Genomic DNA, 25,415 nt, shown 5'->3' with positions numbered 1-25,415 from the left:
GTACTGGAGGTAAGGGCTTTCAATGCGTGAATTTAGGAGAGGTGGTGAGGGAGATACAGGTTAACCCATAACCTAGAGTATATTCAGAAGGAAATGGGAATCACAGAAATACAAACATAGTTTTAATGTAATTATTTTGAGGAGTTTATGAAAGATATAAGAGTATAGAGGAAGAGCTAGAGTTGGTAGAAAATGTATTGTTTTGATTTTTAAGGTGGACAAGATTTTGAAAAAGATAAGGTTCATGGGAAAAAGCTTGTGGAAAGTCTGAGAGGAACAACTGAAGGATCGAAGTCCAGAGAGCACAGTACAGAATGAGTGGAGATAAAGATGGGTTGGTGTTCCAGTGAAGAAAGGGAAATACTTCTGTAATTAACACAGTGAGAGAGGAGTAATGGAGAGGTGGAGATTTAGGTTTGTTTTATTTATTATTGCAAAGATGAGATAATTGTCTTCTAATTGATTATTATTATTATTATTTTTCAAAGTGGGAACATGGTCATATATTGAGTATAAGGTGGGAGTAGATTTGGAAGTTTAATGAAGGTAGATTTTTTAATGAATGAGAGGATTACTTGATAGTGCTGGTGTCCAAGTTATGATAGGTGAATCACACACGTAAAGAAGAACTGTCTGCTCACATGTGTGGATTTCTATAGCATGTTTAATTGCCAGTATGAGAGATAAGTAATTAGATTTATCCATATTTGGAGTTTTTTTCCCAAGTACATGTGATGTAAGGGCAATGAAGCCAGGGATTTTTACTCATTAGTAAGACAATACTTAAAATTATTTACCATGGTAACCACAAAGGAGACGTTGGGAAGTAAAGTAAAGAGGGACTGAGGATTCAGGAGAAATTGAAAGACCCTAAATGAGACTGACACACTGAAGCAGCTTAGCAGGCAAGTACAGGACTTTACATTTCCTGTTTCATCTGAATATTCAACTGTGGAAGTCATCTGCTACCATCCTTAAAGGGAGAGTGCTTGAGTTAGTATCGGATTCAGTCACAACAGACAAAAACACAACATACAAATGGTTTAAAGAAATAAAATTTATTTCTTACTGGAAGTAATTCAGAAAGTGAGCATATAGCAATTTCATAAAGCTGTCAAACTCTAGACTCATTCTATTAATATCTTTTCTGTCTGTATCATATTACATGATCAGAGATGGTCTTAGAGATCCATCCATCATGCCACATTCCAGCCATCCAAATAATTAGAGAAAAGAAGAAAATCACATAATTTTCCTTTAAGAACACATTCCAGAGATCATACTGAATGTCGTTGCTTAGTTGACAAGTCGTGCCCAACTTTTTGCAACCCCACAGACTGAAGCACACCAGGCTTCCTTGTCCTTCACCATCTCCCAAAGTTTGCCCAAGTTCATGTCCATTGAATCAGTGATGCCATCCAACCACTTCATCCTCTGTCATCCTCTTCTCCTCTGCCTTCAATCCTTCCCAGGATCAGGGTCTTTTCCAAAGTGTCATATAGAATAATTCATCTTAAAATGCACTGGTCATAATTTAGTCACATTCAGCAGGGGATGTGAGGAAATCTAATCTTTGTACTAGCTGTCATAGGCATAGTGATAAGAAGAGGGACCTATAACTTAGGAAGAAGGGAGAATTAATATGGGGGACAAAAATCAGTCTGTGTATCAGAGCTTCAACTTAGAATAAATCAGTAAAGGAGGACAAAAAAATAAATTTGTGTCTAGTGAGAACTGTAATCATCGTGGAAGGTTAGGCATATGAATTACAGCATCGTTGTGTTCTCCTCCACCTGGACAATGACCAGAGGGCCTGAGTCAGAGGACCAAAGTCTGAAAAGCGGTCTTAGGCCACCATAAAATGCTTGTTTGGAAAATGTGTAGATGTGGGATTCATCTGTCATGTTATAGAAAGATACATCTCCAGCCTCATAATCAAGGAATACTCCCACTCTACAGGGTTTTTCTTTTAGAGTAAGAGAAGTTTCTGGGGATGTGAGGCCCCAGTACTCCCCGTCATAGAGCCTAATGACCCGGAAACCATTCTGTGGTGACATTGTGACCCTCCCAGTCCTTGCTACATTATTCCTACAAACTCCCAGGTCCCAGGAATGTGCATCCTGAACCTCCACCTCCCAGAAGTATCTCCCTGAGCTGACGTACAGCTGACCAAGCACACAGGGAATGGAGACAAATCTCTCTGGGGAGCTGGGAAGTTCCTGACATGGTTCTTGCCAGGTTACTATTCTCCCCTCTTCAGACAGGAAGAGGGCAGGATGGGCAGTGGCTGCATCCAGAGTCAGCTTTACTGCAAAGACAAGAGATCATCAGGTTTCTGGGAGGGTCTCAGTAGGCTTAGGCCAGAGTCTCCCTTCTGTCAGGGCTCCTCTGGTCCTGGGGAGATCTAGTGCACCCCTCTTCCCATCCTCCCTGGGACTACCCCACAAGGAACTGGGTCTCTCTTGGGATCATTACAGACTCACCAGTCTGGAACTCTTCTTTCCTCCAGTCTGCAAAGAGCAAATGAACATAAGAATCCACCATCTGACAGATAGAGCTTCCTCTCTGTCCAGAATACTGTGGTAATAAACGTCTTAATTGAAGAATAACAGCAATCAAAAAGGAAAAGAAAAACCAACCTCTTTTTATACCCTTGAACTTCTTTTTACAAGATGCTAAATTATGTATGATTTGAAGACCTGTGCCAATGCTATGCTCTCCTCATCCAAAATTCATATAGGACAAATATTTGCAATCTATTTGGGATGTTTGAAAGGAAATACAGGATATGATGGGTCTGAACAAATAACTTATTGTTCACTTTAGATTCTTCAGATTTTGCCGATGATAACCATTCTACCTTCACTCAAATCACAATGTTTTATGCAACGAAAAATAATAAAGTTGTTTAAATGTAATGTTCCAAACACATTATTATCTGTTAGAATAATGAGCAATCTACTGAATTCATGAATAAAGTCTTGGAGTTTCCTTGATTTTCAGCAAACCATTTTGCACACAGTAGGGTGTTCATTTAAAATATCTTTGATAATAGAATTTTCTTCATCAGAGTCCATGTTGCTCACCAGCATATAATGGTATTTCCCTCCATGCTGCAAAAGAACAAAATAGGACAAACTTAACTTTTATCCTTGTGTGTTTTCTTTCATTGTCTTTTTTGTTATATTAAAAGCAAATATAAGAAATATTTGTCTTTGTCCTATTTCTTCTATTGAATCCTTTGAACTTTCTCTTTTTATCCTATATCCTCATATTCCAATTTCAAACATGGTGATAAAATTATCAGGTGATTGATAGATAGAAATATAGAAAAAACAAAGGTGGCAGGGATAGAAGCATGAAGGAAGGAGCAGAGACGGAAGGAAGGAACAACAAACGAAAGGGGAGAGGAAGGATTACATGCTGAGTCGTCGTTAGTGGCTTCACTTCAGAGAGAATTTACTAAAAGCATTGATATTTATAAAGATAATGCTTCCAGTGCTGTTTTGCTTACACTAAACTTTTTTTTTTTTTCATTCTCTCCCACTAGCATAGGGGCAGAACCTAAGAAAAACAGGACAGTGAAGGTGTCTGAGAGATAATCATTACTCACCAGACTTGAATTGAGCCTTCTTCCTCTCTGAAAGAAAATACACAATCATGCATGTATATATAAACAGATTTTCTTGACATCATAAAGAAGATGCAAGTAACGCCATACATCTGTCAATATTTGTGTCTGAAACTTGCTAAGTACTGTCCATTTCAAAAGCAATGAAAGAAATGTGTAAAGTTCATTCCATCTGGAAACTTCACTATAATTTGAAGAATATAATCAGATATGAAAGGACATGAAGATTTAATAATTCTTGTAGTAGGATACTAAAAATAATGTAGAATTATTTTAGAAAATAGCCATAGAATTTACACATAAAATATCAATGCAGTTTAGTTGAGTGACCAAAAAATGTGTGTTCAAGACCCTGAAGGAAGAGAAATTTGTTGAATTAGCTATTAAATAGTTAAAATAAAAATGAATAAACAGTAATAATTTTTCTTGGAAAGAAAAAGTGATGCAAATTCATGTGAAAATAGTTATATAGCAGATTACTGGAGATTATGGTCAAGCAAAGTGTATCAAGATTACACTTGACATTAGTATATGCAAAGTGTTTGAAAGGTCAACAAAGGAAGAACTTATTCAGAAGCTTTGGAGTCTGAACACTATTCTTAAGTTGAAAGAATATAATATATAAAAAATGGGGACTCCATCTCAGAGTACATGAGAAAAAACCAAAGTTAGAAGCTTTCTATTGAATGGAAATAATAATATTCTTCTTAGCCTAATCCCTTTGATCTCACCAATCTTTTTTTTTCACCAACCTTATAATGAAGTCATGGTAATCACCAGAAAGATAAAATAAAAAGGAAAGAATAAAAACTAGAGGAGGGAATTAAGAGACTTAATATAGGAGGAGTTCATGAAGCCAAAAAGAAAATGGATAAGGTAATTTGAAATTCACAAGAAGGCAAAGGAAAGACAGGAGTATGTAAGAGATGAATGTCATAAGAGGAAAAAGATATCTAGGAAATAAATCTTTTTAAAAAAGTCACAGCAAAAGAGACACAGATGTATAGAACAGCCTTTTGGACTCTATGGGAAAGGGCGAGGGTGGGATGATTTGAGAGAATGGCATTGAAACATGTATATTATCATATGTGAATGAATTGCCAGTCCAGGTTTGATGCATGAGACAGGGTGCTTGGGGCTGGTGCAGTGGGATGACCCAGAGGGATGGGAGGGAGAGAGGTGGGAAGGGGGTTCAGGATGGGGAACACATGTACACCTGCAGCAGATTCATGTCAATTTTTTTTAATTAAAAAAAAAGTCACAAAGCTTACGAATCTCTTTCTTGAATTGTTTTGAAAAAAATATAATGGGAAAACTCATGTAAATGTCAAGGAAAACCAATACAAAAAATTAAATAGGAAAAATATATATAGGAAATAAATCTTTTTTAAAAAGTCATAAGACTTACCAATTTCTTTCTTGAGTTGTTCTGAAAAATATAATGGAAAAACTCATATAAATTTCAAGGAATGCCATTACAGAAAATAAAGTAAGAGGAAAAAACATATCTAGGAAATAAATCTTTTTTAAAGTCAGAAAACTTACCAATTTCTTTGTTGAGTTCTGAAAAATATAATGGAAAACCTCATGTCAATTTCAAGGAAAAACTATATATATATGAAAATGAAAATAAAATTCCACTGCTCAGTAATAGATAAGATGAATGTAATTAGAAAAAAAAAACCAAAGAAACAAAAAGTCCTGAAAAATACTAAGGAAACAAGTATTTTTATCTTGGGAAGAATGGAAGATTTGTTCTTGCAGAGAAAAAAGCCTTTACCTGACATTTTGGTAAGCAATGAATATTGCTCACCATGAAGGCATCAGAACCCGAGAGGGGATTCAGGATGGAGAAAAACAGGATACTGGCTCAGTAGTTATGATGCATATCAAAAGAATAATTTCGGTGAGCCCAGACACTTGTATCTTACCACGCATAGAAAGGCATTAACATAATTAACTTGAGATGCCTGTTTTGTTTCTTTTTTAAATTATTCTCAGAGGTAATCTTGATGTGTTTCTACTACAGTTCCACGGCCTCCCCACTCCGCCCCCCCACTCGCCCCCCTCCCCACCCCGCCTCCGCTGGTAAAAACTTCAAGATATCTTGAATCCTTTCTTACCTCTCTGGAAGAGTTCCTCAGAACTCTCTGGGATCCTGTCTCCCAGATTGTAGTCCTGAGTAAGGTCCCAGATAAAACATAACTTGAAACTTTTAGCTTGTGCATTTGTTTTCCAGTCAACAATTTTGGTTTGGTGACCAACAAAGGAACCAAAAGCATACTTCTCTCCTTCACCTGAACTCCATGAGTATCTCTAGGTTTGTACTAGCAGAAGTTCGCTTGTGTCCATCTGCCTCCTCAGAGTCCAGATGATTCTGGGTGGATCTTGGATCTCCCATTATTACTGATGAGCCTGAGTTTTAGTCTGTGCTGTTAAATCTCTGTCTAAAATTTAGTGTCAAGAAGAGATGCCTGGGTGAATGTAGTGGGAATTCTTATAATGTGCTTTCACAGCCCTGAGAAATTTCATAGAATTGTACCTGGAAAAACAGCATATATTAAGAAACTGTGTTTTTCTTAAGAATAATCTTCTTGTTACAAACCCCAAGGCCAAACCCGGAAGGGAGTATGACTGGGATGGACTTTGGAACACCAGGTTGGCATCAGGCATGAACGTTGCCTACGCAGTTGCTGATTGTTCCTGAGACTAGCCCAGATGGGAACAGCCTGGGGTGAAAACAAGGAGATCTGGACTATGTCAGTCCAGATTTTAAAAAAGTCTTGTAGTCTGCATTTAGCAACAAAACCTGGACTCAGAGTGGACTCTGCATCTCAATCCAATAGAGGCTGCAGGTCTCCTGACCCATTGCTCCAGATTCATGTTCTGTCTTCATTATCGTCGCTTGTTCCCGGACCACTAGGGCAATAGGTAAAAGACACTGAGAAACTTTTGCTCAGTTGAAAGACACTGAGAGGTTTATCCTCAGTTGAGACACACTGGAAAGATTTTGTTGTGTATGTACAGCATTTATACTTATAAGTACTTGCTTTGTTGTGAATTAAAAGACATTTCACCCTAAAAATGGCCAAATTGAGGCTCTTTTGACATACCAAAATTATATTTTTGCATGCACAGATAAAAAAGACCTTGCTTGTTGGAACATCTTTTCAGAATTCTGACTTTAAAGGAAAAAAAAAAAACAACAAAAACAAACCTCTTCTATGGGGGAACTTGCACTTTTGTCCTTGTGTCTTTGAGATGTAAATGTTCTACCTCCTCTTCTCAGATTTTCTTCTGTGTTTTCAGGGTGTGTTCTCTGCATACCAAGGTAACATATGGTCTATATTTGGCAGCCAGTCAAATAGACTAGAATTCTGAGCAACCTTTTTGTCTGGTTATGACAACTCTTGGTAAAGAATCTGCTTGCAGTACAGGAGACCTGGCTTCAATCCCTGGGTCAGAAGAGCCCCTGGAGAAGAGAATGGCTATCCACTCCAGTATTCTTGTCTGGAGAATTTCATGGACAGAGGAACCTGGCGGGATATAGTCCATGGGGTCACGTCAGACATGACTGAGCAACTCTCAGTCATGCCAACTCTCAGAGTGAGAGAGTCATTTCCTAGGTAGGTTGATAAGAAGTCTAGGGGTCCCCAAGGAGAGAGAGGTCTGGAATTCTCAAGGAGGAAGAAAGGACAAACTTTTTTTTCCTTCTCTACATTCCTTAGGATTATATAACAATAATGTATCCTGCCTGAGGACAGGCTCTGGATTAAACCTTCTGGCTAATTCTGTTATCTTAAAATTTAAATTATGGGAGTAGGTCTGGTGAGGTCTTTATAACCTCCAGACATTCTTTGGATTCACTGGAGAGTATATAACTTCATTGCTAACACTAGCAAGGGAGTACTCTTTCTGCCCCCTTCTGATGCCTGTGTCAGAAGCTTTCTCTATCTCCTCTATACTTTAATAAAACTTTATTACACAAAAGCTCTGAGCGATCAAGCCTCGTCTCTGGCCCTGGATTGAATTCTTCTCTTCCGGGGGCCAAGAATCCTGGTGTCTTTGCGTGATTCAACAACAACCTTTCAAGAGCGTGTCAATTTTGAGGGAATTTGTCATAAGGGTCCCCAACTGAAAGGCCTTTGCCATCTTCTCCTTCAGTGCACTGCCTGTACAATGAAGGCCCTTTACTTTCTTAGACTATTTTTGGGAGTAAACATTTTAGATCTTGTGAAGACTACATCGTTGTTCTGTCTTGTAGGGACACCTTTAGTGTCTGACTGGCTTGAGTTGCTATTAAGGTACTACTCCTCAATGGCCAGATAATAGAGTCAACTTAGATATGCTCTGGCTAATAACTCAAGGACTAGATGAAAACCCAGCACAATTTCTAGTCAGGTTAACAGAAGTCCTACACAAATATACAAGATTAGACCCCACTTCCATAGAGGGCACCACTGTCCTTAATACCCATTTTATCTCCCAATAGTCCCCAGACATCCTAAAGAAACTAAAAATCAGAAGAAGCCCCTAAACCCTCGAATAAGACCTTTTAAATTTAGCTTTTAAGATTTTCAATAGCCAGGAAGAACAGGCAAAACTAGAGGAGGCCCAATGAGATCAGGCCAAATACCACCTTTTAGCCTCTGCCCTACATGGCTCCAAACTTCCATCAACCAACAAAGAAAGGAAGCCACCTTCCTTGCTTCAAATGTGGCAGAGAAGGCCACTGGGCCATTCTTGCCTAGACCTGAGGCCCTCTCCAAGTCAGTGCACCAGCTGTGGCATAAAGGGACATTGGAAGTTCAACTCCTGGTCCTGACCATGGGTCCTCTGACCCAGCTCTGCCTAGCTCCCTCAGGCTTGCTGCTGAAGACTGAAGGTGCCCAGGGCTCCAGGCCCCAACTCTCATCACCTCTACTGAACCCAGAGTAACTCTCACAGTGGCAGGTAAGCCAATCTCTTTTCTCATCAATATGTGGACCACTTACTCTGCTATGCCTGCCTACTCCAGAAAAACCAAGGCCTCTCAGGTCTCTGTTATGTGGGTTGACTGTTTAATGTTTATGCCATGAAAACTGAGCCTTTACCTTGCACATTTTAAGATACCCCATTTTCCCATTCTTTTCTCATACTCCTAAAATGCCCCACTCCTATTCTTGGGAGAGAACTTTTCTAAAAATTCAAAGCCTCTCTTACTATCCCAAGTCCACCTTCTGGTCTAGCTTGGTGACTGCTCCTCAATCCCACCTCCTCTTCCCCTGCCCCATTGCCCTCTTTGTCCATAAACCCCATAGTTTGGGATACAGACAACCCATCTGTCACCTCTCACCATGCTCCAATTCATATTCATCTCAAAGACCCCTCTATATTCCCCAATCAATAACCATACTCCATCTCCCAGAAATATCAATAAGGGCTAAAGCCTATCGTCACTAAACTCCTACATCAGGGTCTCTTGTGCAAAACCCACTCTCCCTATAACACCCCTATCTTACTATCAAAAAGCCAAATAGCTCCTATCACCTGATCCAGGACCTGAGACTTATCATTGTGGCTGTTATTCCCATACCCTCAGTAATTCCAAATCCCTACACTCTTCTCTCTCATTGCCTCTTCCACTACCCACTTCACTGTTCTAGACTGCAAGTATGCCTTCTTTACCATCCTTTTACACCCAGACTCTCAAGACCTCTTTCCCTTTACCTGGACTGATTCATACAATCATCACTCCCAATAGCTGACATGGACAGTCCTCCCACAAGCTTTTGTGAAAGCCCTCATTTCTTTGGTCAAGCTCTAGCATCAGACTTATCCTCTCTTAACCTTATTCCAAGTACTGTCCTCCAATATGTGGGTGATATCCTCCTTTGTAGTCCTTCACTTACACACTCTCAACAATATACTATACAACTCAATTTTCTAGTTGTTTGACGGTATAGAGTATAAGGTTCAGCTCTCTCTTCCTAGAGTCACCTATCTCAGAATGCTTTTGACACCAACCAAATGATATATCAGTACTGGTAGAAAGTCCCTAATATCCACCCTACCACTCCCTACATTCAAAACAGAGATGCTGTCCTTGGGATTAGCTGGATATCTAATTTTGGATTTCTAATTTTGCCCTCTTGGCACAATCCCTATATCAACCAACAGAGAAGATTTTTCAGAATCCGTAGAGCTAAAATCAAATACCCATTCAGCCTTTAACACTATTAGTTCAGTTCAGTTCAGTTGCTCAGTCGTGTCCAACTCTTTGTGACCCCATGAATAGCAGCACGCCAGGCCTCCCTGTTCATCACCATCTCCCGGAGTTCACTCAGACTCATGTCCATTGAGTCAGTGATGCCATCCAGCCATCTCATCCTCTGTCGTCCCCTTCTCCTCCTGCCCTCAATCCCTCCCAGCATCAGAGTCTTTTCCAGTGAGTCAACTCTTCGCATGAGGTGGCCAAAGTACTGGAGTTTCAGCTTTAGCATCATTCCTTCCAAAAGAAATCCCAGGGCTGATCTCCTTCAGAATGGACTGGTTGGATCTCCTTGCAGTCCAAGGGACTCTCGAGTCTTCTCCAACAGCACAATTCAAAAGCATCAATTCTTCGGCGCTCAGCTTTCTTCACAGTCCAACTCTCACATCCATACATGACCACAGGAAAAACCATGGTCTTGACTGGATGGACCTTAGTCAGCAAAGTAATGTCTCTGCTTTTGAATATGATATCTAGGTTGGTCATAACTTTTCTTCCAAGGAGTGAGCGTCTTTCAATTTCATGGCTTCAATCACCATCTGCAGTGATTTTGGAGCCCCCCCAAAATAAAGTCTGATACTGTTTCTACTGTTTCCCCATCTATTTCCCATGAAATGATGGGACCAGATGCCATGATCTTTGTTTTCTGAATGTTGAGCTTTAAGCCAACTTTTTCACTCTCCTCTTTCACTTTCATCAAGAGGCTTTTTAGTTCCTCTTCACTTTCTGCCATAAGGGTGGTGTCATCTGCATATCTGAGGTTATTGATATTTCTCCTGGCAATCTTGATTCCAGCTTGTGTTTCTTCCAGTCCAGCATTTCTCATGATGTGCCGGGAGCCAGTGTGAGGAATCCCGCCCGTGACAAGGTCATGAGGAAGGAAGCTGACATACGCAAGGCGTGCTCAGACTTCAGGGACCCCTCTGGAAATTCCTAAGCATGTACCCCAACAAAAATCTGCCGGCTTTTGTGCTCTGCTTTTCCACTCTTCTGACATTTTCTGGAAAAAGTCAATTCAGGGCTTTAGTCTTCTGCATTTAAAAGTGTTTCAATCCAAAAAACCCTCTGATGGCTTTCTAGCCTGCCTGCAGGACTCGTACAGCTGCGCGTGTGATTGTTTGAGGCCTCCTGACCGCAGGAGGCACAGGAAGCTTAAAACATCCTAGGAATGTAGGAGCTTCCGAGGAATCAAAATCTTTAGAATAGGACTGATTAAAGGTTTCATTTGTTAAGTCAATATTTGCTGCCAAATTTTCACATCCTTTAGTTGTAGATATAGTTAGAAAAACAAGTAGTAGACCTTGTGTTAGCAACATTAGATCTTTGAGTTAAGTACCTTCTTTGTTATATCCCACTGCACCTTTGTTCTATAGAGATGTAACTTTAATGCTAATGCTTTAAGGAGATGTAGATTAAAGAAAAACACTTCAGGGGAAACAAGATTAACATTCATTAAGGAAGAGAGCCAAAAAGTGTTAACAAGCCTCTTGGCCAGAAGATAATGTAAATCACCTGAGACCTTTTGTATACCAAATGATGTATAGAAAGAGCTTGAGCTGCGAACGCTACATAATCTTGTGTTACCCATTGATCTGTGTGTTTTATCAAAAGTATAAAAGGCCTTCTGACCAATAAAGGATGGGGCCAGCTCCAGGGGCCAGCTTCTGGGGCCGGGGGCCAGCTCCAGGGGCCAGCCCCACGTTGGGGCCAGCTCCAGGGGCCAGCTTCTTGGACCAGCTTCTCTAACTAGTCTCCCGGCCTGGTTTCTTGGCACTCTGGCTCCCCCCGTGTCTCTCTCTCTTTCTTCTCCTCTCTCTTTCCCTCTCTCTGCTCTTTACTTTAATTTCGGGTTGAATTTCCACCTGGAGCGCGGAGGCTCACCAGGTCTACTTACTTGTCCCGGCTGTTAAGACCCGCGCGAAAGGGAGCTTAAGGCGAGGCACCCTTAGATATTCAAGCGGCGCCGGTGGCCCAACGTAGATGGTGCAAATTCCTTGTCTGGAATTTTATTGGCCTTCTGCGTAAACCAAGCTATTCAGCCCTCTTCCTCCACTTAATCTTCTTACTACACTATAGTTTCTTAATCTAATCTTTCATTAATAAATAAACAAGTCTTTCCACGCCGACGCCGTCCACCCTTCGAATTCCCTGGATCCACCGGGGCTGGACCCCGGCAATGATGTACTCTGCATAGAAGTTAAATAAGCAGGGTGACAATATACAGCCTTGACGTACTCCTTTTCCTATTTGGAACCAGTCTGTTGTTCCATGTCCAGTTCTAACTGTTGCTTCTTGACCTGCATACAGATTTCTCAAGAGGCAGGTTAGGTGGTCTGGTATTCCCATCTCTTTCAGAATTTTCCACAGTTGATTGTGATCCACACAGTCAAAGGCTTTGGCATAGTCAATAAAGCAGAAATAGATGCTTTTCTGGAACTCTCTTGCTTTTTCCATGATCCAGCAGATGTTGGCAATTTGATCTTAACACCTTTAAGCAACCCATTATCTCAGCCCCAGCTGCAACACTTTCTGACCTTTCTCACCCCTTTATAAGCTACACTACTGAGAGACACAAAATTGCCCTAGGAGTTTGGGGACAAAATCAGGGCCCCTCCTTTGACCCTATCACTTATCTATCAAAGCAGTTAGATATCACAACTTGAGGAAGGCCAGCCTGTCTGCATGCTCTGGCAGAAGCTGTACTCTTTGTTGAGGAAAGTAAAAAACTTGCCTTTGAAGCACCCACTGTCGTTCATTCACCACATGACTTTAAGGACTTACTGTCTTACAAATCCATGACCCTTCTATCTCTTTTACACATCCAACTAATTAATGTCACCCTTTCTGAATCTCCCATGTTCTTCTTTGAATGCTGTCCTACTCTCAGCTCTGCCACTTATCCTTAATTTTTCTGAGTCCCCCATTCATACTTGCAAAGAGACATTAGAAGACCTGACCATTTCTCGTACATTTCCTCAGCTCCTTTAAATAACCCTGACTTTATTTGGTATATTGATGGCAGCTCTTCTATGACATCAGAAGGAAAAAAAGATAGCTGCATATGCAGTTGTCTGAAATTATTGATTCCCAACCCATCCCCTCAGGAACCTCTTCCCAAAGGCAGAACTTACTGCACTAACTAGAGCACTTACCCTCATAGCTAACAGAGCAAACATGTACACTGATCCTAAATATACTTTCCACATCATACACTCACATGCTGCCATCTTGAAAGAATGAGGGCTCCTATTTATGAAAGGCTCTCCCATAACTAACGCCCCATTTGTACTCTAGCCTTTAAACGCAGGTAACATGCCAACTGAAGTAGGCATCATACATTGTCCAGGTCACCAGGTGGCCTCAGACCCCATTTCATGGGGCAACAATGCCACAGACAGAGAAGCAAAATAAGCCTCACTCCCATCACCTGCTCAACAACTCATAGTAATCCCCAACATAAAGCCTCTTTACTTCTCTGAAGAAAAAAATGTGATTATTACAAGAGGGAGCACAAACACGAGAGAGATTACAAAAACAGAGCCATTATCTTCTCCCCAAATCTCAGGCCTCACAGATTCTTATGGACATTCATCAGGCCCTGCACATTCATTAGGCCCTACACACAGGCACTAAACCACTTTATCATTTCTTAAGATCTCTTATCACCTATCCTAACCTTCTTTCACTCCTACAACAAATCACTCAGTCTTGCATTATCTGCTCCTCAGTCTCACTGCAGGGAGCCTTAAAGCTTATTTTCTCATTCCCAACACATCAGGCTCAACTATCCCAGGGGAGGACTGATAAATTGACTTCACTCACATGCCTCAAAAAATGTCTTCAGTTCAGTTCAGTCACTCAGTCATGTCCGACTCTCTGCAACCCCATGAATCACAGCGCAACAGGCCTCCCTGTTCATCACCATCTCCCGGAGTTCACTCAGACTCACGTCCATCAAGTCTGTGATGCCATCCAGCCATCTCATCCTCTGTCGTTCCCTCCTCCTCCTGCCCCCAATCCCTCCCAGGAGCAGAGTCTTTTCCAATGATTCAACTCTTCACATGAGGTGGCCAAAAGCATCAATTCTTCGGTGCTCAGCCTTCTTATAGTCCAACTCTCACATTCATACATGACCACAGGAAAAACCATAGCCTTGACTAGACGGACCTTAGTCAGCAATGTCTCTGCTTTTGAATATGCTATCTAGGTTGGTCATAACTTTTCTTCCAAGGAGTGAGCGTCTTTCAATTCCATGGCTGCAGTCACCATCTGCAGTGATTTTGGAGCCCCAGAAAATAAAGTCTGACACTGTTTTCACTGTTTCCCGTCTATTTCCCATGAAGTGATGGGACCGGATGCCATGATCTTCGTTTTCTGAATGAGGAGAGTATCTTCCCACCCTTAATCTTATTAGACCCCTTGTGAGAGAGCATGCAGATCACTTTCTCCCAAAGCCTCATCAAACAAATCCAGCTGACTTAACACTCATACTGGGAATCCTACTTGAGACCTTATACCATAAAGCTCTCCAGCCTCGATGGACTGGTCCATTTGAGGTTGTTCTAACCATACCACAGCTGCTAAACTGGCATGTCTTTACTCATCGTTTTGTGAAAATGAAAGTAAAAGTCACTCAGTCATGTCTGACTCTGCGACCATATGAAAGAGTTCATGGAATTCTCTAGGCCAGAAAACTGGAGTGGGAAGCCATTCCCTTCTTCAGGGGATCTTCCCAACCCAGGGATCGATCCCAGGTCTCCTGCATTGCAGGCAGATTCTTTACCAGCTGAGCCACCATCTCTAGATTAAAATGGGCCTCAGGAGTCTCTCCATCTCCACCAAGAAACATTCCTAGCTCAAAACTCTTTGCCACACCAGCACTGTTCTGAGACCCACCAGGCTTTGACAGGATTGAATTCCTGAAGAAACAGAATAGCCGAAACCGAATATCAATAAACAAAATAAAAACAGATGTATTGGTTACTAATTGAACTGGGATTTCCCCAACCATGGCTCAGAGGTTAAAGCGTCTGCCTCCAATGCAGGATACCTGGGTTCGATCCCTGGGTCGGGAAGATCCCCTGGAGAAGGAAATGGCAATGCACTCCCGTATTCTTGCCTGGAGAATCCCATGGACGGAGGAGCCTGGTAGGCTACAGTCCACGGGGTCGCAAAGAGTCGGACACGACTGAACGACTTCACCTTCACCTTCACCCTATTCGCAATAGGACTTTATGTCTTCCCCTGAGTGGACTATTATTCAAAAGCTTTCCCTCTGCTTTACCTACCTCTCCATAGTTCTTCTTCTTCTTCTTTTTTGGAGCGTGGTCCTCCTCTTACTGTGATCAGCCTAGATGAATTCATTATTCACTTTTCTTCACATAGTAACACAAACCCTTACTTTTCCTGGAGACACCATTGTTACTGATCGCCCTTTACTCCTTGACTTTATAAACGATCTTTTGCTCCAGGGAGATTTCATAGAGTTCACACCAACCCAAATTTATTTCTACACCTGGATTCTTATTTTTATAATTTTCTCCCCTTAGACGTGAGACATCACATCATGATTTACTATTACTCCCTCTTCTTTAACAGTCCAAACCTCACAATAATACCCTGCCTATAACTCACCCTTCCCCAAACCTTGCCTACCTATTCAGAACTCTAAATCTGACCCATCGTTTACTCAGTACCTAAAACCCAACCCTGGCCAGTGATTGTTGGATTTCCTTATCCATCTCCTCTCCTGGAGGATAGGTGCGTCTCATTTCCACAGGCAAACGGACTCACATAAACAACTCTCTTTATCACACATACAGAGGAGAATCTTTTCATCATACATGTGTTATTTATATTCAATTGATGAAATTCACAATCCTGACGAGATATTGACCACCCTCCTTACAGATCTCACTTTTACTCATAAAGGACCAGCTATAGGAAGACGCGCCCCACCCACCCATCCCACCCCCAACCTCTGACATTCATCTACAACAACAGACTCCTTTCTGTTTTTCTAGACAAAACTCTGTAAACAATTCTTACCCCCAACTAGGAACTATGCCACCGCACCACTGTAATTACACTTCACATCTCTCCTTTCCTTCAGGCCTATCCATCTACAACATATCAGGAACTTCAGGACATTCTTTTGCTTTCTCAGGGAGATTCCCTTTTACATATGGCGTAAATACTCCTTTTGTAGGGGCTACACTGGCAAGTTCACTGTCAGTCTCAGAAACTACTAACAAGTTCCCAGAAAGACTCCTATTTGCTATTAATTTCAGCTGTTGTCTTCTTACACTTGGAATATTTTTCTTATTTGGAGCCACCACCTATTTGTTTTCCCACTAATTGGACAGGAACATGCACCCTGGTACATCTAGCCCTGGATCTTCCTATTGCTCCTAAATATCAGACCCTCCCTATCCCACTTAATTATTTCCCCTGTTAATCAGTTTAGGAATAGAAACTGGGGTTGGAACAGGGACTGAAGGACTCACAACCTCTTTAAATTACCACCAAAGCCTTTCTAAAGACCTCACTGAGAGCCTAGACTAAATAGCTACTAGCCTTATCATTATCCAAAACCAGCTAGCTTCCTTGGCTGCCGTGATCCTCTGAAATAGAAGGAGATTAGATCTTCTAACTGCAGAAAAAAGGGGCCTATGTCTACTTTTGGAGGAAGCTTGCTACTTCTCCACCAACAAATCAGGAAGCAGCAAGAAATCTGACAAACAGGGCCTTGAAATATGTTGACACCTCAGCAATTCATGGGAAAACTGGCTAAACAGTTGGACCTGGATGCCCTGGGTTCTACCTTTTCTAGGCCCTCTCCTTCTACTTACCCTTATTCTAAGTTTCTGCCCATGTTTAATGAGTCTTTTTTTTTTTTTTCCAAAATTTCTTCAGGACCACTCACAAGCCTTCACCAACCAAACTATCCATAAGCTATTTCTAAATCGTTCAGATTATCAAAACCTTTGGCCTCACACAAATCCCCTTGACCCATATTCCAACCTTTTCTCATCTTACCCCTACAATGTCCCTGTCCCACAGGAAGCAGTTACAGAAGACTGACTTTGGCCCTTATCCAAAATCAAAAAGGCTGGAGTGAGAGGGCCTCCATGGGGTCTCCTGGCAGAAATGGCTCATTATATTGACCTTGCAAACAAAGAATAAAGTCACAGTGACCCTTGAGACTGACCAAGTTGCCCAAACGATATTCTGTTTTCCCACTGGTGTCGACATTCTCAAGGCTATGAGACCACCAGATTCCAGACCTCTGGCTACATGCCTGCAGGACTCAGCTACAGGCTAATAATTAACCATCTCTTCAGAGAATTTTTCATTGTCGTGTTATAAGAAATACCACATCTAAAAGGGAAGATGCTGGTTCTCCTTAAGGGTCAGTCACCATCTTGTTTCCCTCTAATAAATTTCCCTTTTCTTTGCCTGATTGCTCGGGTCACTTTCTTTCCTCCCTACTCACCTTACATCAGTATAATCTTACCTGAGAAAAAGAAAAAAGGAAGAGAAAAGCAATTGAAAAGAAGCCAGTGTTTTAGGGGAAGATAGCTGTCAGTAAAAGGAAAGGATGAGAAAAGATAAAATTTAGATAATATAAAATGACAAGTTTTTTTTTAAGGTGCAAGTAACAGATAAAACAAGAACAGGTGAAAAAAAATTGACTTGCCTTTTTCCAGTGCAATATTATCTGAGGAAGAAAAGAAAGAGAAAAACAATTGACAAGAAGCCAATGTTTTAGGGGAAGGTTGGTATGGATAAAAGGTAAGAAAGGGAAAAGATGGAATTTAGGTAACATAGAATGACAGCTTTCTTTTTAAGGTGCAAGTGAAAGATGAAACAAGAGCTAAGAACAGGCAAAAAAAAAAAAAATTAACTTGCCTTTTTCCTGTGCAATATTATCTGAGGGGAAAAAAAAAGAAGAGAAAAACAATTGAAAAGAGGCCAGTGTTTTAGGGGAAGATTGCTGTGGATAAAAGGTAAGAATGGGAAAAGATGGAATTTAGGCAAGATAAAGTGACAGCTTTTTTTCAAGGTGCAAGTGAGAGATGAAACAACTAAGAACAGGCAAACCGCCCCCCCCCCCAAAAAAAAAAAAACAATTTTTGACTTGCCTTTTTCCTGTTTAATCTTATCTGAAAAAAAGAAGGAAAAAAGCATCTCATCAAAATGTGGGCCCAATGTAAAAAAAGGAGAGCAGAAATTTGAAATCCTCCTGTAGTTGACTTCGTAAGTCAAATTGACCAAAGCGTAAAGGTAATGTTCCACAGGACATCTTGCAATCAGAGTTATTGTTTTATTATATCCCACCATCTCCATCTCCAATTCCTGGACTAAAGTAGCAAAGACAGATAATGACTCAGGGAGAGGAGGTAGAATAGGGCTACAAAGGCAAATAATATTAATTGTTCATCTTTCAGTGGATCTTCTCCTTTTTTTTAGAGTGGAGGGAAACAAGCACACAGACATGAGTCACATATTTAGCAAGTCACAAAGAGGTCTACAGTAAAAGTATCCATCAGTTTAAAATGGTATCTGTAACTGTAGTTTTATGAAGGCTGCTCAGTATAAAGAAGAGGTGTGTTGTTAAGTTCATTAAACTTGTAAACAAAAAATGATTGAAAACCATCATTAGCAAAACAAGGTTGTTAAATTTTAAATTAATAATTATTTCAGAATAAAAATGAAGGAAAAGATGGAACAATTAGTAGAGTATGAAAGAAAATAAAGCCAAAGAATGCCATGTAAATGTTTGTTATTTAGGGTACTTGGGTGCTATGATCAAGGGCAATGGAAGAGGGAGTCTAAACCTCACATTGGAACTATGAAGGATATCTGAGTTTACATGGTCCTTAAAAGGACTGTAGACCAAGAAGCTTCACTCAGAAAGAATGGAGTTTTAGCTCATCTCCTAAGGTTTGGGGAGATATCAATTGCATGTAATGGCCTTTGAACTTTGAATATATGGCAGATGTACTAACAATGGATAGTTTTCAGAAAATAAGCACAGAGTGTAATCATGTACCCATCAGTCTCTTCTTTTTTGTTTAATAAAATGCACACTGAAATTCTGGCCGGACTCTACAGAGTAGAAGACAGTGCTTATAGGGAAGGAACATCTGTTCTGAAAAAATAAAGGGATGGAAAAGAACGAGGGAAGAGGGTAGGAAAACAGAAATGGAGACAACTTAATACAGGTGATGCTTATGAAGCAAAATAACAGACATTGAGGGGTAGGGTATGCCAAAAGATGGCATAGAGATAAAAGGAATATGAAAGACTGTGAGGAAGCAGTCATTTAGAGGCTTATTGGAGTATAAATGTTGTCAGAGAAATTTACCAAAATTCAAACCCTGATCAGAAAAATAAAGTGAAAAGGTCCATATAAGTGTTAGAGAACAGAAAAAGAAGGAAAATATAAATTTAATAACAATTCATATGCAGTGTTAAATGTACCAGGATGTGGGCCAACCCACAAAATACACACACTCATGCAAGTACACACACACACGTACACATGTACACAGAGCAGCAGAAAGTTACCTTTTTCAGGAGAATATTGGTTATGAATATAAAAGAAGAAACAATGAATTTACTTAGGAAAAATTTCTGGAACAGTTGTAATAAGAAATGTTTCTGACATGGTTTTATGTACTTTTTGCAAAGAATTTCTTTTAAAAATGAAAAGGATAAAAATGAGTGAACTTTTTGAATTGAAAAAAAAATTCTTCCAATTATTATAGTACAAAAATTATGTTGATCCCATTCAAATTGTTTAACTTTCTGATTACTTGGAGGTTAACCTTCATAAATTCCTTGACTGCTGCTAAATATAGAGTCATTGCTTATTATTTTGGTAGCACTAGCTGTACAATAGCCACACTTGCTGAATTAAAGGAGTCTGAACCACTGCTAATAGAAAAAATACCAAGTTAGGTTCCTGGGTACTCGTTTTCACAAAATTTTCTACAACTGAGTAAACTATAACTTTAAAACATAGATTAATATTTCAATTGATGGCTAAAAGAAGTTCATTTTAATTAAATCACATGAAAGAAAGGAAATGATGCTCTAGACATAGCATATGGGAACTGAAATAAATGTGGGACATATGTGGGACAAATTTTCACATTAGTTCCTGAGGATGCCAATACTTTAGAAATTTATGATTAATAAAACTTACACAGTAGAAAGGGTCTGTTTATGCCAGTTAAAGCAAAGTGACAAAGAAGTGATAACTGGGGAAATTGAATGAGAAATAAAAATGGTGAATTTCACCTGAAAAGACAAAATAATGAGACAAAACTACATAAAAGTATGTATAAAGACTTAAAGATAAAGGTACCAGAAAAGAATGAATCCATGTGGGAGAAAATAATAGCAAATGAAGCAACTGACAAACAACTAATCTCAAAAATATACAAGCAACTTATGCAGCTCAACTCCAGAAAATAAACGACCCAATCAAAAAATGGGCCAAAGAACTAAATAGACATTTCTCCAAAGAAGACATACGGATGGCTAACAAACACATGAAAAGATGCTCAACATCACTCATTATTAGAGAAATGCAAATCAAAACCACAATGAGGTACCACTTCACACCAGTCAGAATGGCTGCGATCCAAAAATCTGCAAGCAATAAATGCTGGAGAGGGTGTGGAGAAAAGGGAACCCTCCTACACTGTTGGTGGGAATGCAAACTAGTACAGCCACTATGGAGAACAGTGTGGAGATTCCTTAAAAAATTGCAAATAGAACTACCTTATGACCCAGCAATCCCACTGCTGGGCATACACACTGAGGAAACCAGAATTGAAAGAGACACATGTACCCCAATGTTCATCGCAGCACTGTTTATAATAGCCAGGACATGGAAACAACCTAGATGTCCATCAGCAGATGAATGGATAAGAAAGCTGTGGTACATATACACAATGGAGTATTACTCAGCCATTAAAAAGAATTCATTTGAATCAGTTCTGATGAGATGGATGAAACTGGAGCCGATTATACAGAGTGAAGTAAGCCAGAAAGAAAAACACCAATACAGTATACTAACACATATACATGGAATTTAGGAAGATGGAATGACGACCCTGTATGCAAGACAGGGAAAGAGACACAGATGTGTACGACGGACTTTTGGACTCAGAGGGAGAGGGAGAGGGTGGGATGATTTGGGAGAATGACATTCTAACATGTATACTATCATGCGAATTGAATCGCCAGTCTATATCTGACGCAGGATGCAGCATGCTTGGGGCTGGTGCATGGGGATGACCCAGAAAGATGTTATGGGGAGGGAGGTGGGAGGGGGGTTCATGTTTGGGAATGCATGTAAGAATTAAAGATTTTAAAATTAAAAAAATAAAAAACTAAAAAAAAAAAAATTAAAAAAAATTAAAAAAAAAAGAATGAATCCATGACTAGGTAAGCAAAGAAGATGCCTTTACATTGGGAATTTGACCTTTTTCTCTTCACATAAAAAAGGAAAAGAACTCAAAATGCATTTAAAATGATAATCCAATATGAGGAAGAAACATGGAAAAATTGGAAAAACTTCCATACTTTACTCTGTGGTTCAGACATGACCTAATTTTTTGTAAGATTTGAAGGGCTTTCTAGAAATCTGGGAAAAGATTGTTTTACTTTCATTCACCCTTTGATGTTAAAGGAATCAAGACAAGAAAAGACACTGGGGAAGGAGATAGAATAGAACTTCCTCTTGGATAAACAATGTCTGTCATTGGTCCTGTATTAAACCTTCTACATTTTTCAGAATAAATTGCCAGACTCACAGTTTTGCACAAAAGAACAGCTTAAAAAGAGGTGAGGAAGCAAAGATAAAAGGCATTCATTTTTCAAAAACAATGTATAACAATAGTCATATGAATCTTGCTACATGCATTAAAGAAATATATTCCTAAATTTCATTCCCTTTGAAGATAAAGTCGTAATAGAAAATGTCATTAGAAGAGAAGGATGTTAAGTTTAAAATAACTCTATTAGTGTGATATAAACAAAGAAAACAACAATAAAAACTGCAACAAAGGAATTGACTACATCTGATGGGAGGAGAACAGAAATATGGAATGCTTTTGTAGCTTACTCCAAGTTTCAAAGTGACCAATATATTTTAAATTGGAAGCAAATATTTCCAAAGGACACCTTGTCAAACAGGGCAAAGGTGTATTACACACACACACACACACACACACACACACACACACCACCTGATGCAAAATTTATAGAGATGGAAAATGACACTATGAGGTAGAAGAAGATTTCTTCTGGGATAAACAGCATCAGTCATATATGTTTCACTGGACTTTCTCCTTTTTCTCAGAATACAATCTAAACATGCACATGTACTTGAGTGCTTAAAGTGCTTAAGAAATCATGAAGAAGCCTACAACGAAAGCACCCATCTGGCTAAAACTCTATCAATAGCAGTAGACCTATAAAGTCCTTCATGCATTAAAGAGATGTATTCCTTAGTTCCATCTAATCTGTAACCAAAAATATAATTGAAAAATATTGTAAAAGGAAGGTTGTTAAGCTTTTAATGGTTATATTAGTGTTTCATTAAATATATACATATATATTTAGAAGTATCCTAGAACTCTAGCTTCTCGTGTCATTCACACAAAATTTCAAAATAGAGAAATATAAACAATTTTGCTCAATATATAAAGTCCTTCCACAGACACTTAAAAGTTATTGCAGTGTGACAAATTAATAATAATGTCAATAAAATACAAGAAAAAGACAGTAAAATTCCCCATGGTATGAGGGAAAATTAAGCCAGAAGTGGTATGTAAAATATCTGTGCCTGAGAGAAGACTCTAGTGAATGGTATAGGGTATTGAATGTATGACCCTAAAGCCCACATCAGATCTACAAGGTACACCTGAATTTGCACAGTCTTTGAAAGAATAAGAGTTGGAAAAAATTCACTCAGCAAATACAGAGTCTAGTCTTAAAGTTTGGAGAAGTATCAGTGGCATATTAAAGACTCCTTGAACTTTGAATGCATCACAGAAACCCTAAGTTATTTAAAGTGTACCAGAAAATAAATACAGAAGGTAAACCACATGCTCATCAGTCTCATCCCCTTCATCTCACAAAATTCATAGTGAAACTGACAAGGCTCTGGATGAGAGAAGAAGACAGGAAATATAGGGAGGGAATATAGGAAATGAAACAAGAAGCACTGAGAAAGAATCAGGTTAGGGTAATAGATGGAAAGAATTTAATATGACAGAAGTCCATAAACAAAAACATCGAGGAGAGAAGAGTAGAGAATAAGATAAAGTGCGAATGAAAATTTGGTGTATAGATAAAAAGAAAGGGAATGTTAAAAGAACCAAGAAAGTATTTGTTTAAAGCTTATTGGAATAAAAATGCTTTCAGGGAAATTTATCTAATTTTTTCCCAAAGATTAAATGAAAACTTAAAAGAAAATATACAGGTAAGTATAATGGGATTAAAGCACCAGGGAAATTCAAATTTAGCGAAAAATTCACATAAAATGTAATAAGATTTAAACAAGTGCAAACTCATATACAAATGTGATATACACAATGTGCCGCAGTTTCTGACAGCTTCCTTTGGTTTTGATCAAAAGTTAAAGACAGAAAAGGATCAATCTTACTGACTTGAGTAAAAATTTCAGGCATATTAGTAGTGGGGTTCACCATGCAAAAATGTTCTTGAATTATTTGGACACTACATGGGCTGTTATTGTTTGGTAGATTACCTTTAATAAATTTTTTGGCTGCTACTAAATATATATTATTAAGTCTCACAATTATTGTAGCTATGTTGCATAAAGTATTCACAAACAGTGAATTAGAGAATACTGGACTGCTTCAAGAGAAAATGTAGGTTTTGGTTCTTAGGAACCTCTATTTACACTTTGTTAAGCAATGAGGACATGATTTTCTTTCTGGTGAACTGTTGTTTTAGCCCATGGCAAAATGAAGCTCATCATATCGTGACTGCCTTTTCAGAAAAAAATGTAAACATGTGCCCATGAAAGCAGAATTGGTTAGGAAGAGATGAGGAACTTAGGAGAAAAAGAATCACTCATTTGTTCAAAATAGTATATGTAGCACTGCCTGCATGATTTAAAGAAGTAATCTGACTTTTCTCTGCAAATAAACATATACTGAAAAATGTCATTAAAAAATAGGATATTTACATTTTAATGGATAATTTTGCATCTTCTGGAAAAAATTTTTGAAAGCATTAAAGACTATAGTTTGTGGCTTCATTCACATAAAATATTCAAGTTGAGAGATATGTATTATTTTTAAAGTCCCTAACAATACAAAATCTTTCCACAAATATTTGAAGTACTTGCTGTTGACCAAATTGACAGTTGTGTTAATAAAAGTAAGGAACAATGAATTAAAATTATTCTCTTCAGATATAAAACATTGGAGGGGAAAATGGTGAAAAGTATTTTAATACTTGGAATAGCAGATTTAGGGCAGTGTAAGAATGACCCTCAAGTTTACATGTGACCAATGAATGATTTCAGATATTATTCAGGTATTGAAGACCAGAAAAGAAAGCACTATGGGAGAAGTCAACAAGCAAAATATTGCCTTAGAGTGGCAGAGATCTGGATAGTGCTAGGCAAGGATGGTACATTGACTGAAAACTGGTATATGATTAAGACATCAGGAAAGCAAGTATTTTAAAATCTTTTGGGAATAAAGGGATGTCAAAGACACTTTACAGTTTTTAAAATTTTCATCTGTAAAATTCAAAGAAATGTCAATATAAATGTCAGTGGAAAGAAATACACAAAAAATTCATATTTGTTAAAAACTGTACCTAAATTTAAATAATTAGGATACAGATAAACACACAAACCCCACTCATTTACACCAACACACACACAGGCACACATACAGCGTTTGAAATTTCCCTTTAGAGAAATGAATAGTATTCAATAAATGAATAAGGAAAAAAGGAATACATTTTTGAATTGAGAAGACAAGAAACATTTTTTTTTTGTTAAATATCTGATGAAATTATTATGATTCCTTTCAGCAATATGTTTGGCCTGGAGAATTCCCTGGACAGAGGAGCCTGGAAGGCTACAGTCCATGGGGTTGCAAAGAGTTGAACATAACTGAAAGACTAACACACTCAGCAATATGTACTCTTTTGTTACCAACTTTTTTATCTTTAATAAGTGATTTGCATGTTGTTAAACATATCAATAAATACACAACTGTCCTAGAGTGGTAGTTTTGCCATATAAAATCACCAAACACTGAATTATTGGATCCTAAGCAACTGCTCTTATAGGTTATCACTTTCAGGTTCATGGTGCCTCTTTCCACATTTTAGTCAACTGATTAATATGTAACTGTATTTTATGACAGTTTGATTTTAACTCATTCCTCAATGAAACTTGCCTTCACAAAGTAAAATAAGGGAATGGAGATGAAATATTAAGTGGCAGTGAAGGGGCTTTTAAAACAA

General features: G+C 38.9%; 1 protein-coding gene across 8 annotated transcripts in view; it reads right to left on the bottom strand.

Annotated features, from left to right (window-relative positions):
- Nucleotides 1-1,039: 1,039 nt before the first annotated feature.
- Nucleotides 1,040-25,415, bottom strand: part of LOC105603754 (butyrophilin subfamily 1 member A1-like) — a 71,834-nt gene continuing 47,458 nt past the window's right edge. For 2 of the 8 annotated variants that reach the window (XM_042237225.2, XM_060403228.1), the window contains 9 exons: nucleotides 18,026-18,046; nucleotides 17,793-17,813; nucleotides 17,581-17,601; nucleotides 5,177-5,194; nucleotides 5,040-5,060; nucleotides 3,614-3,640; nucleotides 3,087-3,113; nucleotides 2,484-2,510; nucleotides 1,040-2,308 (listed from right to left, as the gene is read on the bottom strand). In XM_042237225.2, coding sequence (XP_042093159.1) covers nucleotides 1,767-2,308; nucleotides 2,484-2,510; nucleotides 3,087-3,113; nucleotides 3,614-3,640; nucleotides 5,040-5,060; nucleotides 5,177-5,194; nucleotides 17,581-17,601; nucleotides 17,793-17,813; nucleotides 18,026-18,046 — 725 coding nt within the window. In that variant the 3' untranslated portion in view covers nucleotides 1,040-1,766. The remainder of the gene's footprint in view (nucleotides 2,309-2,483; nucleotides 2,511-3,086; nucleotides 3,114-3,613; nucleotides 3,641-5,039; nucleotides 5,061-5,176; nucleotides 5,195-17,580; nucleotides 17,602-17,792; nucleotides 17,814-18,025; nucleotides 18,047-25,415) is intronic. The other 6 variants (XM_042237226.2, XM_060403229.1, XM_042237228.2 and 3 more) reach the window with 4 other exon arrangements.

The sequence above is a fragment of the Ovis aries genome, chromosome 20 (assembly GCF_016772045.2).
Source record: "Ovis aries strain OAR_USU_Benz2616 breed Rambouillet chromosome 20, ARS-UI_Ramb_v3.0, whole genome shotgun sequence".
In the NCBI taxonomy this organism is placed as follows: Eukaryota; Metazoa; Chordata; class Mammalia; order Artiodactyla; family Bovidae; genus Ovis; species Ovis aries.
The sequence above is the reverse complement of the archived record's forward strand: the minus strand, read 5'-3'. Positions and strand labels throughout refer to the sequence as shown.